This window comes from Astatotilapia calliptera, chromosome 9 (assembly GCF_964374335.1).
Source record: "Astatotilapia calliptera chromosome 9, fAstCal68.1, whole genome shotgun sequence".
In the NCBI taxonomy this organism is placed as follows: Eukaryota; Metazoa; Chordata; class Actinopteri; order Cichliformes; family Cichlidae; genus Astatotilapia; species Astatotilapia calliptera.
The window spans coordinates 8,273,195-8,299,144 of record NC_137430.1 but is presented as its reverse complement, the minus strand read 5'-3'; the positions used below and the strand labels follow the sequence as shown (position 1 = coordinate 8,299,144).

The following is a 25,950-nucleotide window of genomic DNA, read 5'->3' as shown; positions in this document are numbered from 1 at the left end:
TGGTTCAATACAAAGTACATAAACATGGAGTAAGTGCTTCAAAAATGGGAACAATGACTGAATCACTCCACCTCCACCCTTTGCCAGCTCAAAGAAAAAGCCTTCTGAAGAAATGAATGGGTAGTTTAATGGTGTCATGTTACAAGACGTCTTAACAGAAGCTTTGTGAAAGTCATGAAGCCTCCATTGGTTTCAATGAAATATTGGCCTTTTATTTGTTTGCTCAGAGTAAAAGGCGTCATTATTTTTACTCATGAGACTTTTTTTAAAGCGTCAGCTTTTGTTTTGAAATGTCTGAAACTCTAAATTAATATATGACACGGTTAAACCGACTTGACCTTCATAGGATTTCATTTTTCTGATATTGAAGACCTTTTCCTCATACCGTCCACCGTCCAGAGCACCACTGTTTGCTTCTTTAGTGCACCCCTAATGGAAAATCCACAAAGAATGCACTCTCTTGTATCATTAAACATATAAATAATATACAGCAATGCAAATTTGTATGTCCTGAACTGGAGGAAGACTCTTACTTCCTGTTCATTGATTTTAATATTACTTTTTGATCTCAGCATTCTTCTTCATTTTCTTGAGCTTGACAGAGACCAGAATTAAGACCTGTTAACAGCTCTTGTCGCAGCTTACAGGAAGACCTTCACTTAGTTTGGACAACCACTAAGAAGGATGTAGACACAGGTTTTAAGGCATGTAGTTCACGAGATAATGTGTGAGAGACCAGGATTAGTTTTCCACTCACAGATGTGCAGTTTTTGTAAATCATATCCACAGCCTTTGTCTGAGCTTAACTGGACAGTATTCTCCTTAAGCACAGTTTTGGAACTGAGTATTAAAATACAGTACTGTGCAAAAGTCATGAGCCTAATGTTTTTCTCCTAAGGAACCAGATTTTTTATTTATTTATTTATTTATTAATTGAGCAATAACTCTGGAGGCTTTCTGGAGGTTTTTTGTTGGACATTGGTTGCTTTTTCACTAACCGTGACCCTGACCATTATCTCAGGAATTCTTTTTTGGTTTTCTAAGCAGCTTAAAACTGAATAACTGGACCATAAAAAGGCATCTAACTCATGGGATGAACCAATGTTGTGTCTACACATAAAACACAACTTAGAAAAGAACCATTTTCAGGCATCTTCTTATTAGCAACCTGTTGGGGAAAAAAGTCAAACAATTTATTCCCCTTTCTTTGGTTGATTTACAAAACAGCCAAAGATAACCCACTGTGACAGGAATAAAATTGTATTTTTGCACCAACAAGACAATTCCCAAGAGCTATTAGCTGAAAACGTGGTATATATGTGGGTGTGCAGTGTGTAATTAAAAGTTTTAAGTGAACTTGACAAGTGGAGGACAAATTAAGACGTAGCAAGCCTAAAAAAACTATCTACAGCAGAAGAACAGTATCTGAAAGCCACATCCTTAAAAAAATCTAGCAACGACCTGATACAGGACCTGGAAGAAGTATCTGGCCCGTTAGTTGATCAGCTATTTGCCAAAGCCTCATCACAAGTAAGGAAAGTTTATTCATATAGTGCTTTTCAGGAACAAAAGGCACAAATTAAAGTATGTCCAGCACATGTCCAATAAACCACTGTACCTGTTTGTTATTTTCCTAGCTAAACATAGGCCTTTGTACAATACTGTATAAGAAGTTTCCAGTATCAACATTCCTGTCAGGTGATGGGTTGCTTCTGTAATGATGAGCATTGCTTTCAGTTCTGCAAAATGAAGCCAGGAGGAAGTGACTACTCTACAAAAATTCTCAGCTGAATACAACTGGACATCACTAACCAATGGGTGACAGTAGCTCCTTTTCAGTAAAGTCTGTAGGTTTACCATGCAAAGTAGTAATGTGTGTCAGTTTGAAAAGTAAGTCCAGGTAAACTGATTGAGCGGAAGTCTGAAGGAACCCCCGCGTTACAGACGCTGTTTGATGAAGGGTTCTTTAAAGAATCTGGACAGATCTAAAGTAGGTAGAGTAATGATCTCAAGGTACAGATCCCCCTGAGAGGAGAGGGTTCCTACGGCAGTCACTGAGGTGATTTTAGGTAGGGTAATCTCTCATAATTCAAGTCAGATGGATTCACCGGAAATCAAATCAGCTTCCCAGACTGTGAGCTGAGGAGGCAATATCCCAGTGCAATTCTTCATTGACCTACATAGCATTTCTTCCTGACAGTTCCCTCCCGCTCTTACCCATCCCTCCCCTCCATTGGCCTGATCTCTGGGGCTTCTCCCTGCGTTTTTGATGATGAGCTGCACAATATTCATCATCTCAGGCTCCAAAGTGGAGAAGAAGAAAAAACAAGTGGAGAATCGAAAATTACCCGACCTGAATAGAAAAAAAAACATATCTACCCCAAAAATTGGAATTTGCCGGGAGGTTTGCTCTTTAGCTTTCCAGAAATGTAATTAAGCATCAGAGACAATTGCAAATCTGTGTGTCTCCCCCCAAAAAATGATCGCTTGATTAGGTATCTAGGAATGGGTAATTTCCATCAGTGATGATGTGAAATTGGGGTGTTGCAAGAGTGAGTTGGATGTGTGTGTCTGTGTGTCCTAACTTCAAACACACAGACATACACATTTGCAACTAAATGCTGTCACATGTGCAGACACTCATACAGACGTACACACACACAGAGACAGACAGTAGGCTCCCTCATCATTAATTCAGGAGCCATCACTCTCACCCTCCTTCTGCCCCTGAGAAGCTCTCAATGCTTCCCGGCAACATTATGCATATTTATTCATACATCCTGCCCGCTTTACTAAATGTCACTGTAAATGTTTCTACATCTAATAAAACCATTTCTTTATGTTTTTGTTCTGTTCCCCCTGTACCACCTTCCTCCTCTGTTCCCTTCCCTCCAGCTTCTGTTTAAATGACAAATATCCCCAAACACGTTTTGGGTTTTTTGTTTCTTTCTTGAAGGTCTCGAAACTTCAGAAGTGCTCGATTCTGCTAATTCCTCTCACGCTTAGTTTCATCTCCAGCAAAAGCCCCAGAGGAGAAACGCTGCCTTTGTAGCAATTACACCAGACCTTGATCTGACTGAGCCTGCACCACCACCACCACCACTGCAAACTCACCCCTCAAATGTCAGCATGGATTTTTCTGGGTCTCCTCGGTTTCCTGTGTCCTCACAAAGCTGACTTTGGTTCCTGTTTATCTCTGTTTGCTTTGTTTTTGAATTCTTTCACCTGGTTCTTTCCCACCGCTGCCTCGCACAAACATGCACACGCGTGTTCAACATTGCCCCCTTTCACAAAAAGAAAAAAGCCCCACAGCATTAGACACATTTTGAAGGTATGTCATTTATTCCAGCAAGCCTGTTTGAGAGTGTGTGAAAGATTCTTTGGCAAGTAATTATCAGCAGCTCCCAAAAGTGTGAAACAGGTACAGAAACTTCTATAGTGTCAGAGCTGTATGCCCCTTATTCACATGCACATTAACCTTTCAGCTTGAGGCTGCCTTTGGAAGCAGTTGCCATGGAGGTGAAACTGGAACACTGTATGATTAGTAGGTAACAAAGTCTTTGAAAAAGTTCAGGCTGTGTCTCTAATCCAGTCTGTACTGTGGTAAGGTGGGAACATGCATTTATGCTTTCCTATTGCTGAGGTAAATACCGTATCTGTCATCTCATACTGAACTTAAAAGACCAAAGTGTGCACCGCAGTGATATCCCCTCTGACAGTCTGAGTACTTGTTGTTTTCTTACTAAGAAAATACTTTTACTTTTTTGACTTTTTATTGAATGAATCCAAAAGTCTCGATGTTCTGCGTCATGGCATTAAGCAAGACCCACAGTCCATCTGATATCAGTGCAAGATGCATTGAAGATATGACATCAGGACAAGCATTGTGCAACCAGTTATTTAGGGCGGCAAGGAAACATCAATCCTGGCTGTGCAGCTGAAATCGAAAAATGCAGAAAGTCAGCATGTTAGGCTAAATCAGATGGCTAGGATAGTGGTCAGTTAAGTTGACATAGGAGTTCAGACCTGCTAGACCTCGTTTCCATGTCATCATGTTCACTTTGCTCATTGGTTAAGTGCATATGTAGCCAGTGTGAGGAAGCAGAAAGGTCTTGAAAATTCGAATGGATGAATTGCACTGCTCTGTGATGCCAATGTCGGGCATCACGGGAAGAGATGTGCTAATTATGCTGAGAGATGGAAAGTAAGCAACACTGGCTTCCTCTCTCTAACCGAGTTTGACATATTTCATTTTCCAGTCTCTTAAACTACTATGTATTAATCACTCATCAAAAATATTCACTCAGAGCTTGTTCTTGACATGGACACACTACTTATTCATTTTATTTATTCATTTAATTATTTATGTCTATAACCCCTCCCACCCCCACCTGAAATATCACAAAAAGTATGAAACCATGTCCAAATTCTCAAGCTAATCTTAACAGGTGACTTTTCAATCAGACACTGAGGTAGAGTGCTCGCTCTGACGTTGTGCCAGACGCTTTGAGTCTGTACATTTCACTTGGACTCACTCACTTTGGTGAATAAAGGGCAGGCTAATGAAATCAAGTCCACTACTCACAGGAGCCATAAGATGTCTGCTTTTGTACCCGAGCTAATTATTCATCGAGGTTGTACTAAAGATTAGTGAGGATATATATGAAGAAGCAAATCCTTTAAATGGCTCTTTTATTGTTCCTTTACAATCCCCCAGCTCATTTTAGATATGGCACTCACAGGCACCCTTGTGAAATGACTCTAAGCCATTGTTCCTTGTGTTATCCTGGAGACACGAAAGGCTAGTTAGTGCTGCCTTTGATACAGATGCCCGGCACCGTTTTAGCATTTGTGTTATCAGGAAGACAGAGAATTACTGAGGCCGGGGTGGGAATAAAGCCACTTGTTCCTCCTGCTGTGTCTCTCTCTAGGAATAAGAAATAATAACGGACAAGGTTTGCGAGCTTATTGTGCTGAATTGTTCCACAGAAACTTTTCAAACAGGAAACATCTTAATACAGTTTGTATAGCTGCACATCAGGTTTCTGAAGCAACAAAGTGCTGCTTGTGTTTCTCATAGAACAAGCAGAATATAATATACACCATATTAAGATTCTTGTGCTGCCACTAATGCTAGGAAGAAAAAAGAGAGAGCAACTTTAATGCTGACGCATGGTAAGCTGAATTTATAGTGAATGGAATGATTAAGTCTGCAAAATCCTTGAATCAGTGCGCTCTGGTTATAAACACAGCTGTGCAATCTCAAAGGCGCACAGTGAGGTGAGCCTGAGGAGCAATGGGTTGCTCTCTCTGAGCTGCTCGCCTGCTTTGTTGCCCCCTACAGGGCAGAAAACTGCCAGCCACGGACCTGCGCACGGAAACCTCCGCTTATTGCAGTTAATTGAGCAAAAAACAGCAGAGAGAGCTCCAGTGAAAGCCCGTTTGCAAGGCTTCGGGGGCAAAAGAAGCAGAATGCAGGAAGTTTAATCTGTGTGAAACAATGAAACTTTGCTTTGAGTTCCTCTTTCTGGAAAGTTGCACAATTGAATAGACCACTGATGTTTTGACAAAACTAAGTGATGAAATGTCATTAGAGGAGTTCCTTTCAATGACTTCACAACCTCATTCATGAGGAAAACCTTTGCTGTCACTCCGCTCTCCGCTAAACAATCTGTTGATCTGGAAAAGTCTCGCTTCTCATGAATTATAAGTGAATAATAAAAATAAAGGGATGAAGAAATGAAGGGACTGTATTGTCCATGATTAGTCAACTTGATCTCCCTTGTCAGTGTTGCTTCTTACATCCCTAATGTCTTTCACGACCAGCTCACAGCTTCTTTGATCACAGCAGCACAACTTCGTCGAGCCTCTATAAGCTTCCAGAAACTGTACAGGACCACACAGTGTCTATATTGTGTTAAAGCGACATTGCTATGTGGATTATAAGTTCATCATCAAGCTGGTTAACATTTTCAGGAACGAATAAATGAATGAATAAATAAATATATAATAATAATAATAATAATAATAATAATAATAATAATAATAATAATAATAATAATAATAATAATAATAAAACCCCTTTTTTCATGATGGCTCACGTGCGCAGAGACGTTGTCGGTTCAGTATTTCACTTGTAATGTGACATCCCGAAGGGGCCAAGGAAGCCCACGGGCAGGTAGAGAAAGGCAGTTGAATGAAATCTGCATAAGCGTTGCAGAGACTCACACACCGACACGCGCACGCCCGCGCGCTCCTCTCTCGTAAAGGGGCGTGTGTGTGTGGCTAGCAAGGGACTCAAACCCTCTGCATTTGCATCAGTGGAGGAGCCGAGAGCGGTGGCGCACGGAGAGAGACGGACGGGAAACAAGTTGAATTAAACCAATAAGGACTTTTATTTTTATTCTGTAGATTTTTTTTTTATCCCACCTCTCTCACTGAAGAATTTCCAACACTGTTCCTCCACACGCTGGTCGTATTGCAGTTTGGACCGCGCGTGAATGAGAGCTAAACAGCCCGGGAGACCCAGAGACATCCGCGGCGAAGGGACCGTCTGTACGCGGAGAGGGGAGAGTGTCTCCGGGTGTCGGCTGTGCGCCTTTGCGCGGTTTGGATTGGACTGCGGTGCGATTCTTCCACGGCGTGTAGCCCAGGGAGGAGTTTTTTTTTCTTTTTTCGTGGGGGGAGGATACGTTGGCTTGCTTCTTTTGGAAGCTCGGGAGAAGATTTGGTGTCATTTTAATAGGATTTGGGGGAAGCCTATCGGATCCTACACTCCGCTCCACTCGTGTTGAAAGTGGAGAGGGGAGGGTTGGATGCCTGCAGGTTTGCGAGTCCTGAAGAAGCAGGTGAATGCAGCTTTTTTTTCTTTTCTTTTTTTTTGTAAATGTATTTAACTTGTGTGAGAGACTGAAAGGAATCTTCTGCTTTGAGTCCACTTAATGTAATACAGTTTTTACACATTTGGCTGATATGACCATCTTATTATCTTACCGTCGATTTTATTGTTATTCATACACTGGCTTGCTTTCTTTTAATGCAGGAATTTAGAGTAGAGCATGCTGTGTTTGCTGAGGTTCGTTCCTTTTTGTGCAGTGTGACCCAGTAAGGGCAGCCTTGAGTAACCGACTCGAGGCTACACCGTAATTTATGCTTTAATTGATTTCTTTTTAAATTTTCAGGGTGCCAGCTAAATGGTGTCACTGATGTGGGGTGGTTATTAAGAACAGTAGCGTTACATAGCTCCTGGTGGATAAAAGGCACGCAAATAAAATAATAATAATAAAATCAAAATAAAAGAAAGATGGAAACACTTTGTAGAGAGAAAAAATAGGCCCACGATAAGCACTTCGATGTAAATTGGCTTACATCTGAGCTCTGTTTTCTGTGTTTTTTAGGACTTGCACCCACAAAGGGGAACTTGGGATGAAAAGATCAGGTTTATCCGTTGGTTTATCACATAAAGGCATCGGTCCCACACACAAGCTAATGACCACATCCCGGGGAAATGCCCTCTACAATACAGCCTAAAATCCAGGCTTGAGTGGTAGCTTGTCCTCCAGGAGTAGCATTCTGCTGCCGCTGCTGCTGCTGCTGCTGTTGTTTATGGCGAGATCTCAGATAGTTGCGGGGGGGGGGGGGGGGGGGGGGGGGGGTAGTGTTGTGTCGCTACGTTTTGCATTAATGTCAGACTGCTTGTTGTCACAGAGAGCGGAAGAGAGCGTGAGTAAGTAAAAGGGAGAGAGAGAGCAAGAGAGAGAGAGTAGTGTCACTTAACGGACCGCTGGTGCTCTGACACTCAGTGTGCCGCTCTCCTTACTTATAAAGACTCTCAGACATAGGTTGGCTATTTGTAATCAAGCCAATCACCAACCTCTCCCATTCTCTACTCTAAGCCTATTGAAGCAAAGCGGGTCACAATTTGGGGGAAAGGGGTGTACCCGTGCCTTCGGAGTCTTAATTGTGTCAGATAAGGCGCTTTTAGACACTTTTGGGGAATGTCCAGTGCGCACGGAGGCGACACGCTTTCATAGTCTGCTCACCTCTCACGTTTGTGCTGTTTTGTTTTTTGTGCACTCCACAGCCAAGGATTACATCCTGCCCGGGCACCTTCTGAAGGGCCAAGGACGCAAAAGACAGGGTTGGAGTGGCTGATTCTTCGTCCGCCTTGCGCTCTGGCTTCTTTTGGAGAGGATATGGCAAGGTCGGCACTGGAGAGTGGAGAGCAGACGGCGCAGGCGAGAGGAAACCGGAGCTGAATGACAGGATGCCAGCGACCTGAGCCCGCACTCAGATCACTCCTAACTTCGTTAAGAGACACTTCAGCTTTATTTGTTGGACAGAGTGGAGAGAAGAATACTTTCCCTTGAGGAAAAAAACATCTTCTGGAGGAGTTTATTTTCAGAGGATTTTTGTTTTTGTTTTTTATATCTATATACACGTAATTTTATTTTTTTTTCCTGGTGATAAAACAAGGATGCATTGTGGATTAGTCTTTATCCTGTTTATGGGAATCCTCTCGGTGGCCAAGGCTTTCAAAAACGGTAAGTGTGACATCTGATCTCTCTATAAATACAGATTTTATGTACACTGCAAAGCTACTAATCCCGGTGTTTTTTCTAAAGATTAGCCCTCGCTGATCTCCGGGCAAACTCACAAGGCGCTCACCTGCTCATTCTACCAACGCCTAAAGAAAACCCCTCTGATATTATTTCCACACAGACTTAGTAAAGTGACTTCACTGACACTTATCTGTAGCCTTCGTTAAAACCGTTTTTACTGCTATATGATTTCACTTGTATTTATGGGATCTCTTTGATATTCCTGTTGTCCAGCGCGTTAGGGTTGTTACCTTGTTTCCGTTCAAATATTTTCTACCAAATTCCATTAAAATACTCCTGAATACTTGCTTTCTTTGCAGATATTTTTTAAAAGACTTAATTCCAACAATTAAGCAGTTTTTAAACCAATTCAACTACTTTTTTTAGGGCACCCGGGTTCTTGTGCTCCTGGTAAAGAATTTCTAAGTCAGGATGAAGTTCAAAAAGTCAGCCCAAACGCTCGGCTTGCACAACTTTCCCGGTTTCTATTCTCGGAGGTTCTGTTTCACTTCAGCTTTTATTTTCCGCTGTGAAAGACTTCGGAGGGGGAATGCGTTAGGAAAGCACACATGAGCTTTTATAACACAGAAATAAAAGCAAAAGGAACTTTGTTTTTTAACGAGGGGGTACTTTTATATGCAAGATTAAAGGAGAATGACTGCAAATAATAAAAATAAATAAACAGTAAATAATAAAAGGGCGTCTTCTTGTTCGGTCCTTTGTGTTATATGGATCAGTCAGCAAAGGCTTATCATTTTCCCCTCGTAATGTGTGGCAGTGTAATTTAAGCGTGTGCATGTCACAGCATGAAATTAACGACTAAGTGAATTTCACTCGCTCGTTACTGATAATTTTCCATCACTGCATTATTCTGCTGTTGACTAACCCTCACTGCAGAGTCGCAATCTGGTAAAAGATGATTATTTTTTCCACTCTACAGATAGATAAGCATGTTTGAAACATCTCGCAGAGCAGCGGTCTGGTTTTGTGGAACAACATTTTCGCTCCACGCTTACACCAAAACGTTATTTATAAGAAGAAGATGATTTGTCTACAGTGTGTTGTGTGTGAAAGAAATGGTCTTGTAAAGCTCGCTGTAGTAGTCCAAACTATTGTGTCTCTCTGAGCTGCCAGTGATGTATCACTCTCGTTTGTTTCCGTATCCTTTAAGAACTTTTCTCTTTTATTTTCTCTCCCCTCCCCGCTCCAGATAAATGTGGAGGCAACATCAGAATCTCAACCGCCAACTACCTCACTTCGCCCGGATACCCCACGTCTTATCCCCCTTCTCAGAGATGCGTGTGGGTGATCTCGGCGCCTGGTCCTCACCAGCGGATCCTCATCAACTTCAATCCGCATTTTGATCTGGAGGACAGGGAGTGCAAGTACGTGCACCGCGCTTCTTCTCTATGAAAAACACATGTGCAAATACAAACGCTCGTTCATTCAGGCAGATTTTGTCCCCGGGGGCCCCAATTTGATCGAAAGATAGGGAATTAAAAAAAAAAAAAAACAGTGAGACCTCTGCCAAAAACAGTAAATGTGTGCTTTCATTCTGTTGGCGGTGGAAGAAGCACCTACAGATTTATGTTTATTTATATTTGATGTACAGGCACTGTTACAGTGCTGTCTATAACGCCAGTCTGAATCCCACTCCTCCTCTCCCCTCATGTCTATTGCTCATGAAACTGCGCCATCTAGTGTCGGAGGTGGGTTCAGTGAAAACTGTGTTATTGTAATCCAGGTCTGGCACTACATAGGGGAGTAGGAATGTCTCGCTCCTGCCATTTGGTTTTGGAATGTCCTTGATTTTCATCTTTGTGGAGTGAAGTCACCAGCATTTAATACTGATTTGAACTGCTGTGTTTCTGCAGAAGACAGAGCGAGGGGAAGGGGGAAGTGGAGGGGATTGAAGAGGCCAAAACCTCAGCAGAGGCATTTAATTGCGGCTACTTTCTGCACTGCATGAAAAAAAGAATGTCTATTAAAAGTGTCTGAGCAGTAAACCAGTGACTCGAAATCCAATTACTTTCTAAACAAAGAAAGAAAAAGAAGCGATTGCATTAAAAACAGCTTGTTTTAATTAGACAACCACTTTAATAAAGTCAGAACAAAGTGAAATTATCTGGCTGACATGGGATTTTTTAAAATTTACTTTCACTAGTGCCCCTCCACCTCACCCCAAACTTACTGAAAACACTCTTTTAAGGTGGCGCTCTCAGCGACGGTTACTTACCGATCCTTATTTGACCTGTAAGCTGTGAGCTGTTGCATCCAGCAAAAAGGCTAAGCTGTTTTCAGATAGATAGTTTAAGCCGATGAAACCAGAGACAGACAGTAATGTGATGAGCCAGTGTCAGTGTGGGTGCCCTGAGGTGAGCCTTGCCTGGGCAGACTGCCTCAGTCTGATTGTGTGTGATGTGGTGTTTTGTGTGTATGTGTGTGTGTGTGTGCACGTGTGTCGGTGCCTCTGCCCTGTCTCTGTCTCAGCTGTTTGTTTACGCTGCAGGGCTCCAGAGAGTAGAGGGCTTTGCTGGATCCTGTTACTGTATCTGCGCTCCACCCAAAACCTGGACCCTACACTTTCTTTTGTGCTCCTTGAATTGGCCCCAGTGTATACGCTTACAGGCTTCTTTTATTTATTTATTTATTTTAATCCCAGATTTAAATCCCACTTTAGCCTTTCTTTACTGCTGACAGGGGTTTAGTGCAGATGCTGGTGTCCTTTGGAGTGTGGGTGCTCCTTTGACACTTCTTTTGGGTTCGATTTCAGCACCAGGGAGGCCATTAAGCTGTCTGAGGTCCTTAGTTAGAAACTGAGAGTGAGGAAGGGACTGGAGTAGGAGTAGGGGCAGCAGTGACAATGCTTATGTTAATCAAATTAGTCAGGAATGAATTTCCTGTGTCTAAACACATGCAGCAAGGAGAATAGAGTTGCTGTGGGAGCAAGGAAGGTTTTTTTTTTTGAAAGGAGGGAGGACATTGAGCTTAGTGAGCCACTGATGTGTCATTTGCAAATTAGCACTGCTCTTTCATTTAGCAGCCACAAATTTGGTGGTTTCCAGTTAACCGGTCGCTCATACATTTGTCAGCAAATGAATGTTGTGCAGTGGGTGTCAGGAGCGCCTCGTTGCTGCTTCTGATTTTCTTTTGCTTCTCATTACGTTTGAAGAAGACTCAGTCTGCAGTGGTTAGGAGGCTATAACCTGCTTGTCCTGAGGAGAAAGAAAAAATTAACAGATGACTTGAGTCATTCTCTGATTCATGTGGGCCTCACAGAGATTGCACCTGAAAATGGGGTCAGCCTAACCCACAGCTTTTTTCCTATTTTTAACCCGGTGTGCCGTTTCATTTTTAATGCTGTTAATGGAGTGGTTTTCATGGGACTTTGCTTCTACTTCGTAACATATTCTACACAGACACACACACACACACACACACACACTCCACTCCACCCTCCTTAATTTCAAAACTATGGCACTGTGCAACGTGAAGGCTGATTGCTGGCCTAATAGCTGACATGGCAATGTCCATGGGTAACTTGATTATAAGTGAGGGAACATAAGTGACTCATGTATCTGCAGACAGTAGTTGGGTTGGGTGCGATTTGTGTTGAACCATCAGAGCCCCTCTTGGAGCCCCACTCACCAAGTCAACCCTTTACATAATGGAAACTGATGAGAGCCCAGAATGGCTTCCTTATCTGATGGACCTGCAGAGTGGGTGGAGGTGGAGGCGGTGGGGTTACAATGCATGCTTCAGTGCACTGCCTTGCAATCTAATTAGTGGGCAAATGGAACACACATGCACCACATGTTCTCCAACATGGGTCTTATCAGCAAACTAAACAAGAAGCACTCAAAGTGGTGCTCCTGGAAAAGAAAAGAAAAACAGCCTTCCCTGTGAGTGGAGCCTGGCTGCCGTGCTGCTGCTGCTGTTGTTGCACGTGCTCGCTCCCCTTGACAGGTTTGTTTGGGGAAGTGCAGGGGCCTGTATCCTGCGAGCTGGAGGAGGAAAACACTTCATCACGGAGATAAGGCGACTAAGTGAGCCCTGCGATTCTGAATGCAGAACGTGTTTACCTTTCACGCACCGTTGTAGACTTTCACAGAGTGGAGTTTTTCATGGGGGCGGGGGTTGGGGGGAGCTGGAGCTGCCCTCACTTGCCTCACGCAGCTAATGAAGTTTGAGGCAAAGGCGCAGCCCGCATCAAGGCAAATATTTGAAGTCAATTCGATCTGAAAGTCGTCGGAATGAGCGAGCTTAGCCGGAGTGAAAAGCTGGAGTAAACAGATATGCTTTCGCTCCGCGCACCTATTCTCTCTCTTTATTCACGGTTATCTGATAAGGCCTGTCAGGCTCATCTGGCTCCACTAGCTCTGTCGTGGGGAGGTATAAGTGGAGATGGATCTAAAGAAGCGATGGGAAGGTTTTATATTTGATTAACAGACTCGTGTCATCATCATCATCATTATTATTATTATTTTGTGAGATTCAAGTAAATCTGGTGAATGTTTCTAGTTTTAAACTCATCTAAACCAAGACCTAGAAATATTTCATCTGAAGCTGGAGGCTGTTCTTTCCACCTCCTCCTCTTCCTCCTCCTCCTACTTTCTTGCTGAGTCGAGGAGGGGAGCCAACTTTCTCGAGATATGATGTACTCCTGACAACATTATGAATCATTGATAGCATTGGATTTGCTGACCAAACCAAAAAAAAGCAAGAAAACAAACCCCCTCCAAAAAAGCTCTTCTGTCTTCAGCTCACTGAGAGCTCCCTTGCAGTTTGTAAGCTAGTCGAAGTTATGCTAGAACAGAGAGAGGGATAAAAACGAGAAGGAGACACAGCCTCCTCTTTCTTTGCCTTTCCCTGGTATTTTCCTGAGACCTTGCTGAAATTCCAACGTGCAGATTAGCATGAGGAGGGGTTCAGATGACACGTATTACAGGATGGTACTAAGCGGAGGAGATATTCAAGGAATGCCTTCTCGAGCAGCTCTTTGTGCGTGAGATCGAAAACATCCCACCTCAACACAAAGTTCAAAAGTCATCGAGCTCCCCCTCAAATCTTCAGGTGCCTGTAAGCTTGGAAAAGTTTCCTTTTTTAATTATAATTTTCTCCTTTTTCTGTCCTTATGCCCACCCCTGACAACACACACACACACACACACACACACACACACACACAGAGCTGCTTGGCCTGCTGGGAAGACAAACATTCTCTGTTATGTCCCTTTTATAATAGGCATCCTACCCCTTGTGGCATGGAGACCAAGTCAGAGCTCCAGAGGTGACAGGAACTTGGGGAAGTGGGGGGTGGGGGTATTAACTGACCCTGTAACCATGGCTCTTTCTTTGTCATGTGGAATCCCACTAACTCCACTCAACATGGGCACAGTGTCCAACAAAGGTAACTGCCACCTGTTTCTAGGAAGTGAGAGTGGAGGACAGAAGGGGATTTAGGGACAAGATCCTCTTGGCCACTTTCCCTAATTCCCTTGTTACCATTCCAGCCTTAATAGCACACAGCAGCTACAGTATAAAGACCAGCAGAGCTTCACGGCTGGTGGTGGTGGGGGACAAGGGCTCCTCCCTTAATCTTAGCTGCTGCTTGCTTGTTTTGATTACCCACCTCACAATCACTCTGTAACTTATCTTGCAGCTGCAGGCGAGGCGCAAAAAATGGATGTGGCATATGCCAAGGCACAAGCCTGCACAGAGGGCCACTACATGAGAGGAATGCTTCTATTTTCTATACAAGTTGTACTATGATTTCCTCATTAAAAAACAAACAAACATAACATTTACTAGATTCGTACTTAATTCTGATGCTCACATGAAAATGGATGGAAAAAATACAAAGTTATCATAGCACGAAAAATCAAATCTTATGAGATCCAAAACACACATGCATTGCTTTTCCCCGCGTGGTCTCTGGAAGAGGGCTGCAACACCTTGAAACAACCAGCCCTTGTGTTGGTGCTTGAGTGTCGCAGTCCCTGAAGCTGTTCTGCTGTTTTTCCAGCATTGTTGCTTTCATTTTCCCCTGAGCACCAGTGTCTTTTGTGCAGGGAAAGACTTCAGTTAAGCAAATACAAAAAGTTAGTTAAAAAAAACAACAACAAAACGCTGCTCTGACACTACAGCTCATACGTGCAACAAGTGTTGCTTATTCTTCTCAAAACTGGCTGTGCAAGGTAACTGCAGGCAAAGGACCACAGGTGGACTGTTTGTTTAGTAGCCGTCAGAGGAAAATAATTAAAACGGGAAAAAAAAACAGGAATGCAACAGAAATGTTCTGTTGGCAGGTGGTGATGTGGTGGTGGCGGTGGTAACTCTGAAAGGAGGCGCTGTGATCCACAGTGCTGCCAGTTGGGTCTCTAAATTGACATGGATTATTAGAGATACTTACAGCCTGTTAGAGGGCATTTATTTCTGCTGTCACTCTGTTCTTTATGTGTGTTTTTTTTTAAGTGCATGTCACTGAAGCATCCATGCTGGGGTGGGGTGGGGGTAGGGGAGGTCAAATTGGCACCGTGAAATCGGCGCTGCAAAATGGAGTGCGTAGGGCGACACCGCTTCTTTTAACTAGCGGCTTTGACAAAGGCAGCTCAAATTGTGCACCTGATATTCTCTGCAGCAACAGACTCCTACAGCTCATAACAATGGAAATCAAATCAGAGGCGAAATTACATTGAAACACTGCGCCTTAGGAAAAAAAAAAAAAAGCTTGTCAGCAGCATCTCAAAGAGCAGGCAATCCACTTTGAATGTGTCTTGTTTGGACTTCACTGTAATTATACGGAGCCTTATTTTGCCAGCAAGGATTCAAAAAAAGAACTTCCCCAGACGAGTGTTCTCGGTGCAAAAAACGCAACTCTTAATGAGGCAGGTGAGCCTTTAAAGCAAAAAGCAAATGAAAGCCGCAGTTAATTAACAGGAGGGCAGAGCAGAACAGACAGCAGACAGAGATGTTGCATCAGAAAACCACTGACCTTCACTCTCATTACTCTCTTTCTTCCCCTTGTTCATCTCTCTTAAACATGGAGGGCTTACTCCCCAGCTAATGAGCGGGATTAAAGTAGGTCTGGGCACATGTGTGCTCGCACATGTATGCGTGTGCGAGCGAGTGAGAGTGACCGTGGGGTTCAGGGTCTTTTTTTTCATCCACCGGTGAAGTGTTTCACCTTGGCAGCAGCTTGGAAGGGCAGTCTGATTGAAAAGCTTTCTGGCCGTGGCATCTGCCATCCTCCCTGCTGCTCTGTCACCACGTTGATTCATGCACAACAACCTAACCACAACCGGGAGGTGAGCCACTCTGCCTCACAGCAGGAGGCAGGTCCACTTCACGGCAGAGGAGAAGGGGAGAAAGGAGGGATGAGGGAAGGAGGGAGGGAAGGGAAAGAGGGGGGGGGGGAAGGGAGACGACAAGCTCCGGGCTCATGAACAAACCTCCAGATTTCAAGTCAGCAGTCACATATCTGTGACAGCACAAAAGCATCAGCGTCTCACATGTCTGCCCGTTTTGTTTGTCATCTCAGTGTGGGAGTGAGCTCCTTGTGTTTGCCAGGGTCTACTATCCCTAAGCTGCTCCTGGCACACTGCTCAGCTCTTTCTTTCTTCTTTCCAACCCAGTACAAGCTTCCCCTATATGGAAGTTTCTTGTGGAGTGGAGCTGCGGCCCACACAGCTTAGATATGTCAGCCTTATGCTTTTTTTTCAACCTCTTTATCCAAAACAGATTGTAAGAAAAAAAGGGAGCCGAATAGAGCGACTCCTGATTACAGGAGAACATTTGGTAATCTCGGCTCTCTACATCTATTAACTGTAAGAAAATGTAAGAAAAAGAGGAGAAAAGGAAGGAGAGGAGGCCCTTTAGTTGAATAGACGAGGGACTTCTAGACGCTTTAATGCTGCGTGGCCGGGCTTGTCAGACACGTTTCACTCAGTGGTCTAACCTTGAAAGGGGGCCCGTGATTTTGATTGATGTGGCCTGCTCAGCTTGTTTGTTGTCCTAACGCCACGGTGCGTACAGATCCACAAGGAGCAGCAGGTGGGAGGGGGTGGTCTCGGCGACCACAGGGCTCTCTATTCAGACAATCAAGCCAAAGTCTCCAGAGGGGGTTCTCTTAAGGTAAAGTTTGTTTGCAGTGGGTGAGAGGGTAGGTAGGTAGGTAGGTAGGAAATAGGAAGCCAAGGGCCCCCAGATAGATCCCTGGGGTCATTTTCGGTCACTGTGTTTGCGCCACAGTGGGTTGTTGGCTCTCTGGTGGTTCTTCACCACTCAACTCAGCGTGATTCGGCGAGGGCAGCAAGCAGACAGTGATTGATGGGGCGGTACCCCACTGCTCCCTGATTGAGTTAGAGCCACTCACAATCCCTCGCTTTGTTTGCTCTTTGCTTGATCTCCCCTCACTAAATTGGCAAGAGTAGTTGTGGTCTTTCTTTCTTTTTTTTATTATGACCACTATTACATTTTTTTCCTCACAAGTGTATTTCTTTTGTTAGCTGGTGGTAATTGTAAAAACGGCCTTTATATCTGGCCTAGCAGCAATCATTTGTGGTGTTATCTCAGTAGGGTAGCACTATAAGTAATATAAGTAGCTGGGGTGTCTGGCGCCAGCATGACCCTCGCTCATGAGGGGATAACCAACCAGGAGGCCCCTCTCTTATACGTATGTCTATCACCCGCAGGCTTTACCAGAAAGCAGGGGGAAATAATGCAGCTAATCCAGCTCGACGGTAACGTTCAATTGTCAGGCAAGTAAATGGAGGACTCACCTTGCCCTCCAAATGTTGGCAGAAGCTGGCCGGTCATCAGCACTTAAATCAGCTCTGCAATGCCAAGAATTCAGCCTCTCTGCCCATCGCCACGTAAGAGATGCACTGCTTGGCGTGTGGCCCTCACAGCACGGCCCGGTTGGCTTTCAGAGTGCTGCATCGTTGGAAAATCTGACTTCTTTGCACAATCTGGGAACAATGCAGTTGTCAAAGTGAAATAAAGTACGAGGATTTAAACATTAGCTTTTCCATCCAAGGGCTGGTTTACATTGAAAGGAAACTGCCCCGAATCTGGCATCGCCTGATCTCCTCACTGTGCAAACATATGTCCCAACCGTAGAAACACTTCCCTCATTTATTTTCTTCCTCTTCTCACTTCCTTCCTCTTCCTGTTAACATTCAGAAATTCAGGTTGTGCTGTCTCGAGTCTGAGGTCAGGTGTAGTTTGTTCTTTTTTAAATCGGTCGCTCATACCGAAGAGGACACAGTCCCAGTCCTCCACGGGGGAGGGGGAATGTTCACATGTTCACAGTTCTGTCCTGCTCCCAGCCAAGTGACTAGATGTCCAGCCAGATGACCGGGTCATGAAGTACCCTGCCCAGACTGCTCTCTGACCCACTCCAGGGAGGACAGAGAATGGGAAGAGGAGGGAGATTGTCAGTGGGGATGGATGGGCTATTTAATTGAATAATTCCCGGTGCAGTTATTATTACCATTGCCCTCAAGCATCCTAAGCATTGCTGAGCCATGTGTAAGAACTCACGCCACTGACCTTTTTACTGGATTCGTGCTGGCACCTGTATCAGCTGTTTGCATGCTTTGCTTTTCTCTTTTCTGGCTTGTCCTCCACTCCCTCTATCACCAACTGAACTTCTCTATCTCCCCTCAGCTGTTTCCTCTTAACACAACCAACACCTTCACCCCACCCACGCCGCACTCTTTCTCCCCTTCCTGTCCATTGTGGAGAGGCAAGAGAGTTTTGAACAGCACCCGAAGGCTTTACCTCTAGCTGACCTCAAACTCAGCTCCCCTCCTCCCTTCCTTTCCTCCTTTTTTTAACTCTCCTTGTCAGGTTCCTCCTGCCTCTTCTTTGAAAGCAGCATGCTCATTACTCGACAGGGAGCGCTGCTATAAGCAGATAGATGATTACCTCTGTAGATGCTGCTGGATGTTGGTTCTGCTTCTGTTTTTTTCTTGTCAGGCCATAAAAGCTGAAGCAAAGAAGAGCTCACATAGCTGATTTTTGTCCTATGTGAAGTTCAGTGGGTCACTAGCACAAAGTTGTTTACAATTATCTCCTTCTTTTTTTGAATGCTCTTCTTTTCACATGGTTCCAGCAAGCCTGACCCCAATCATGTACTGTACATCCTACACATCCAGTCATGAACAGGATATCTAGTAATACTTTGTCCTCTAACAAGCACCCTAACCCATACCCCAAACCACACACACACACACACACACACACACACACACACACACACACACACACACACACACACACACAAACACACACACATGCACACACCCTTTTGCGACATGAATAAACAGGATATTGTTCTTTGACCCTTCGGATCAGTGTCATGGTTATAGTCTCTCCTGCATTGTGCAAACACCAGTGTCAGTCATTAGAAAGTCATATTCTGAGTAGCGGTGTACCACCATACCACGTACCACTCTCAAAAGGTATGTTTTTAATTCAAAGTGTTTGTCCATAACTGTACTTAGTTAGCTACAAGCACAATGACACAAGATAAGAAACAAATGATCGCAAGGGTGTAGTCATTTTTAGCATTGTTAGATCAGACGGAATCGGGCATTTTTCATTGTGTCTGCATGAAATTTTTCAACACAAGCAGAGGCGTACAGTCTTGGGATTTTCCAAGCATGCTTACAACAATGAAGTGTTTTGCATATTGAAACATTCATATGCAATAAACGGCATGTTTCCGTGTTTCAAGCGCATTGTGCTCTTAAATTAAATTGTGTTTAGAGATGATTCGAATACCCACACTTGAACAACATATTTGACCCCTGCTTATAGCCATATAAAGAGATGAAATGTTAAACCAGCATATATCCTGTCAGCTGAGGGTTATGGATTTTCGAGTCTTCATTACAGGTTCAAATAAAGGGCCCATTTGCTCCCTCCTTCCCAGCAGGGTGCACGTGTACTTATGTCACCGAGGTGCTCCGTGGGGTAGAGCAGGAGACAAGAAGAAGGGCAGGGATAGCACACTTAAAAAAAGACAGTATCCAAGTCGGCCCTGCTGTGCCACATCACCCCTTTCTCCCGATGCCCTGTTATTTTTACCCATGACTTCTCATTGTTGTAACAGCGGCGTATCATCTGAGCCGTGCCACAGACCCCTGTGGAGGACTCTCTCCTCGCTCACCTCTGCCTGCCCCTCTCTCATGTGTAATCAGAGATCCTCTCAAATGTCAAGGTGGGACAAATGGGAGTCATTCCCTCCTGTAATGGCCCCAGAAATGGACTGGAGTGCTCCTCTCCCCTCTCTCACTCGGTCTTTCTCTCTGCTATCTTTAAGAAATCACACACCTTTTTCATCCTTTGTATTTTTTTTTTTGGTTGCTCTCTTTTCATACTTAAAAAAAAAATGTTATACTAATTTCCTGCCGGCCTTTTTTGGTTCCTTTGTAAATGATATCACACAGTTTCTAACTGTGTTTTGTCCATGTTAAACCTTTTCAGGAGCCGGTGTATCGCTGACATAGTTCTTCATAATAGCTCCAAGTCAAGCTGACTACATAATAAGGCCGTAACAGATATAGCTACTTTACTTCCAAGAAATGTTTCAAGAAATTACCCCAAAGGCTTGGTCGCTTCATTTGGAAACGCATACATTCAGCGTGCGAACGCTCCGATCTGCACTCAGAAGCATGTATGCTGTATTTGCTGTATGCAAAACAGATTCATTTCCCAAGCATACTAAGTAGGGGGGGGGGGGGGGGTGTGCTAAATGTGTGTTCCCATTTTGCCATGGGCAGTTTTCTAATTGATTGTAGTTACTCATTCCCACAATATTCATTATAACAAAATGTGTACTATGAAAGGAAATATTGGCAGCACCGCTCACAGCATTATTGCATCCTGATAAAAAATGTAACATTTAAAAAAAGTTTCATTTTTATTGAGAATATTTGAAAATAGTTGAGTTATATGTGGGAAAAAGCCCAGCTCATTCTTATTTTAATACTTTACTTAAGGGAAAGTCATCAGGGTTTTGTTTTGTTTTTGCATTTCATCCACATTTTTCTTCTCATTGAGTTGTCTTGGAGCAGGACTTAACTTTCAGATGCATTAAAACCAAATCTTGTTGAGTGCATTACTTAAAAAGAACCACCTGTTTTACTTTTGGTTCAATAATACCTTAAAAGGCCTAAACCTCCAAATTAGCAGTATCACACTAGTACAAGGAACTACAAGGTAACTACTGACAGATAGTCAGTAGTTATGACCGTTTGGTCATGCTTCATTGCTCCAGTAAGGGAATAAAGTCCAAGTGTGTCCATGGAGAATTACTGGAAATATGCACAACTCTGTTTTGGCCTTGAAGGCACGTCAGTGGCTCATAGGAGCAGAAAGCGAATCAGCTGAACATACTTCCCCAGGGGTCAAAGTGCAGTGGGCCTCACTTGTGAGGTGAGCACAGGCAATTCAGACAGCCTGCTAACAGTGGGAGCTTTTGTGGTCAGTTTTATTTCCCCCACTTGTTTCTTGTCTCCTCCCATCATCCCTTAAGTTCACATTAGTGTGAGCCTGCTCTGTGCTAAGCGGGGAAGGAGCCCCCCCGGGGGCAGAAATCTCCCTCCTGTCAGTCTGGGTGCTCATATTTCTGAATAAGGGATTATTGTGCTTGTTGCAGAAGGGGTGGGGAGGTGGGGGTGTGCAATAATTGAGTCTAAACAGCCAAATTCATTAATTTGATTGTTGGCGATGGCAGATCTCTCGACAGTGTAATTAGGAGAGCTAATGGATGGAAGCATGCTAAATCCATCAATGCTAATGATAATTGCAGTTTAGGAAAGCGAATATGCTTACGAACGTGTGGCCAGGGCCGCTGCAAAATCCGAAACAGCTACAGCGTCTAAAAATACGTCTAACCGTGTGGGGGTGACACCCAGAGAGGCCCATTGATGGTTGCAGCTGGGCCATCTGGGTGGGGAATATCCAACTTTTCATCCATCTTTTTTATCTCCATCCATCTATACAGAAGCATGGTTGGCGAGTTAACCAATCATGCCCTCCGCCCCTCGCAAGTGAGAACCACTTCTGAAGCCGTCGGCCCTGATTGGCTGGTGGTTTATTCCACTGGGTGTGCTGGCATGCTCCAAGAACCTAAACTCGTGCAATAATTTTCTGTGGTTTGAGAAGTTAAGATTAGCTTAAAACAACCCCGTGGTTTTTTATTTTTTTCCTGTTTAAATAATTAGATATCTCCCTCCAATCGAAATCTTGAAGTCAGAAAGTTCATTAAGGTTAATGTTTTGAGCTGCGAACATTAAGACGTAAGCTTCATTTACGGCCTCATTTTTTCTTCCTTACTTCCTTACAAGCTGACACAAGGGTCATTAAAGCTGGACTGGTGCCCAAGGAAAAATGGAACCTGTTATTCTAGGCTTAGGTTAATGAATGTCACATGCAATGGGGATGCAGTGAGGGATGGAAAGTGGAGAACGACAGATCATTTTATTTGAGCGAGGCATGTCCCGCCCCCAGGCTCGGAAAAAGTAACTCAGAGATCAACTGATCTTTGCCCTCCCCCGCTCACTTATTCAAACCTTAACAATGTTTTACCAAAACCCCAAGTGGCAGTTTGTTCGACAAGTCTCATTAATACATTGAGTCCCTGGGCCTGGAATTTTCTGACAGCCTACAACAAGGTCCGTTTTCCTGTTAAGTCTCCCCGGGTCCTGCAGAGCCGTCCCAGGTCTGCTTTTTAGCCAGTTCCACTTATGTTCCCCAGAGCTGTTTTTACATGTTATAGGTGACATGTTTTCATGTCAGCTTGCAGACAGAGAAATGCTTGAGAAAGGAGGTCAGGCATTTGTTCTTTATGCAGTTGAAGCAAGGGGCGATAGCAAAGAAAGAGCTCTTGTTCTGAGGGGGGGTTCCCGCAGCAAGCATGAGCTTATAAATGGTCTGATTAAGAAATCTAACCAATTGTGTGAGCCTTATACAGTCTGTCATAGTGTTATTGCATTGCCTTAGATTGCATTGCTTTTGTAGAACCATATCAAGCAGACATTTATAGAGGGAGGACAGATTATTTCCATGGGAAAGCTTCAGGCAATATAACTGTTATATTGTTAGGCCGGTGGTTTGTCGCCTTCTCTTTAGCTTTGTGAGGAGGGCTAATGTTCTCGTTTGACACTAGCGGATTGCTTTCTCTCTGTGCCTGAAGAAAGAAGGCAGGCTAATATATTTGAGTCGGTGAAGCGAAGGTCGTTGAGAATTACATTGCCCCCCTACCACCACCACCTCCGCACCCACCCACCGCTTCTTTCCCTCTCTTTTTTCCTTTAATTTCCCCACTGGATTGGCAAACCGTTTTCACTATTAGCACTGTGGTAGGCAGCTAACTGTGTGTGTGTGTAATTATCTGTGTGTGTTGTGGTGTGCTAGCAGGCCCACCCAGGCCCAAAGCAGACTAGACAGATAAATAGGTGCACAGCTCAACTAGATTGCATTGTCATGGGGAATAACAACAAGAGCAGCAGTGATGCAGCATAAAAGGTCATCGCAAAGGCTCCTGGGAGGAGGAATCTGGGTTTAGCTCGACAGGTCAGTGGGACGCAGACAAGCGGCAAACCCCCCAAAACTATGGGGAAGTTTATAAGTAGGCCATGTTCATGTGCTGCCTTTAATATCTAAAATCAAAGTTGTTAACTGTCCTCTGTCCCCCCCTCAGGATTCTTAGCCCCTAGAGGTGAGCACCCACAGGTGTTTAGAGTAGCAGATTAGAGCTGCATTTAACACAGCTGGCAACAGGAGTGACTTCTGAAGGCGTCAAAGTGCTCGGCCAAGCGTTTCCCGTAATGTCTTCCAGATGATAAGGGCCCGGATGGATTCTCTGTTAGAGAAGCGGAGCATGTAGGACCCGGTGGCGCAGAACCGCTGGAGTTCTGGCTGATGCACCAGTCATTTAGGAACAAATAGAGACATTTTGGAGTAGGAGGTCTCCTCTCGCGTTCTCTTCCACAGCGAGGACCCCCCGGGGCGTGTTCTCTCTTCCATCTGCAGTCTCGCTCCCGCTGCGCCGTCTTCACGAGGGCCATCCAAGCTGATGATGATGATGTGCCAGGGTGGAAATGCAGTAAACAGCTTTTCTCGGTGTGATCGGAATCAAAATAGAAGTCCAAAACAAGCTTTTTCCTCTCTTTGCTTGGAGGGGTGAGAAGGCAGTCTGTGAGGGCTGATGAGATGAAAACATTAGTTAGTTAGTTGTCTAGCTTCTTTTCACACGCCTAATGCTGAGCTTGCACACGTGTGTGTGTGTGTGTGTGTGTGTGTGTGTGTGTGTGTGTGTGTGTGTGTGTGTGTGTGTGTGTGTGTGTATGCGTGTGCATGCATGCATGCATGCAAACACAGAAACTCAATCAGTTGCAGAAAATCGGCTGTACTGCAGCTTGCTCTTCTTTCGTTCTTCATCGCAGTGATGCATCTCTGCATCAATTTTTTAGGCATCTGGCAATGCTCAGCTTTTGGCAGTTGTGGGGGAGGGAGGTGGGGGGGGATAGCTGCAGAGACAGAGGCTCTGAGGTGAATTATAAGTCTGCTGATAGAACAGAGCAGGGCCATGGGAAGATTGATGTTCTCTTTTGTGAGCTGGGAACCAAGAGGAGAGGACAGGAGAGTAGAGGAGAGAAGAAATTGATTGTGTGTAGACTCGAAACAAAGTGGGAAGAAATCTTATTGTTGCAGCTTTCTGTCAAGAGTTAAACTCAAATGAAGAAAATGCCTATGCCAGTAAGACTTTTGAAAATAAACTCTGTTTTCTCAGGTGACTCAATCAGTTTAGAATCTATTCAGTTTTATTCATATAGTGCCAAATCAGTCACCTCAAGGTGCTTTATTTTGTAAGGCAAAGACAACAGTACAGAGAAAACCCCATCAATCAGTTGACCCCTTACAAGCAAGCACTTGGTGACAATGGGAAGGAAAAACTCCCTTTAACAGGAAGCAACGTTCAGCAGAACCACGCTAAGGGAGGGGCAGCCATGTGCCAACCTCTCTGGACCACACCCATCCTCAGAAATATTATAGAGCCACAGGGTGTTATAAATACAATACATATTAAAAATACATGAAGTGAACCCAATCTTTTCAGTCAGATTTTGATGGCAGTTGTAATGCAGTGACGTCGCCTGTGTGTGGGGTCATTCTGAAAAAAGATTTCGAGTGTAAACATCTGGCTATCCAAGGCTGTTGGCAGGCAGACAGCTGCTTTCTTGGTATCAAACCTTTAACCTGACACGCTAAAGACTTAAAGCAGCGGTCCCCAACCCCCGGGCCACGGACCGGTACCGGTCCGTGAGTCATTTGGTGCCGGGCCGCGAGAGTGAGACTCGGGTGTGAAATGTATGGTTTTCAGGGTTTTTATCAGTTTTTAGCGTTATTTTGTTATCATTTTTTTTTCGTTAACTCGGTTTTCCTGGGTCTTTTCACGTTTGTTTTGAATAGATCTTCTTTTTTTTCTGTACCGGTACTAGCTTTATTTTGTTGTATTTATCCGCGACACCTGGTCCGTGAAAATATTGTCGGGCACAAACCGGTCCGTGGCGCAAAAAGGTTGAGGACCGCTGATTTAAAGGAAAGAAGAAGAACAAGGCTCAGTGTGTCTTGACAGCTCCATATCACCCCAGATCACCCCATCTGAGCCGAAAGACAAGTGAAGCCATCCATCCACCGCGCTGCCTCAGGAGACCTAATTTGTAGCGCTGACACTTCTGTCCAGCTCCACAGTTAGTTACCCTCTGTCCTCGCCTCTCACATGCCAGTCCCTCTTGCTCGCCTTAATGTTTTGCATATGAAAACCCGGCGGGCACTCCCCTTCCCACTTAATCCCAAACCACCGCTGGTAATTCAATTCCTGTTTTACAAAAACATTTTTAAAAATTTGAGGCAGGTGAAGTAAACCATTTAGCAGAAAAAGGTGTCAAAGGGTACATGTTGATACATGTGAGGTCTCACCTGAGGGATTTGGTCCACCCTCGCCATCATTCAAAGTGTAAATCGCCTTTTTGTGTAAAATCCCACGCATTAAGGGAGTTTGGAATCACTAAGGAGCCCCGGTGTTTTGACAGTAATTTGGGAATCAAGGAAAACTATGAAAAGAGTTCCTGCTCGCCAGAAGGCACATATTTTCTTCTAAGAAGACAGACAGAGCATGTGCACGACTGATTGTGACCACACACTCGCTGCGCCTTGCACACACATATATCAATTTTTTTGTTTTATTTTAAATGTACTATGTGTGAATTATATTTTATTCGTCTGGTTCCTGATTAAGATGGAGGAACTGTGCCACAGGCCCTTGTGGTTTGGGT

The 25,950-nt window shown here is 44.2% G+C and overlaps 1 protein-coding gene across 2 annotated transcripts in view; it reads left to right on the top strand.

Moving 5' to 3' along the window:
• The first annotated feature begins 6,308 nt into the window (after positions 1-6,308).
• The window catches only part of nrp1a (neuropilin 1a), a 61,570-nt gene continuing 41,928 nt past the window's right edge, over positions 6,309-25,950 (top strand). For both annotated transcript variants that reach the window (XM_026179152.2, XM_026179153.2), the window contains exons 1-3: positions 6,309-6,848; positions 8,084-8,543; positions 9,811-9,985. In XM_026179152.2, coding sequence (XP_026034937.1) covers positions 8,477-8,543; positions 9,811-9,985 — 242 coding nt within the window. In that variant the 5' untranslated portion in view covers positions 6,309-6,848; positions 8,084-8,476. The remainder of the gene's footprint in view (positions 6,849-8,083; positions 8,544-9,810; positions 9,986-25,950) is intronic.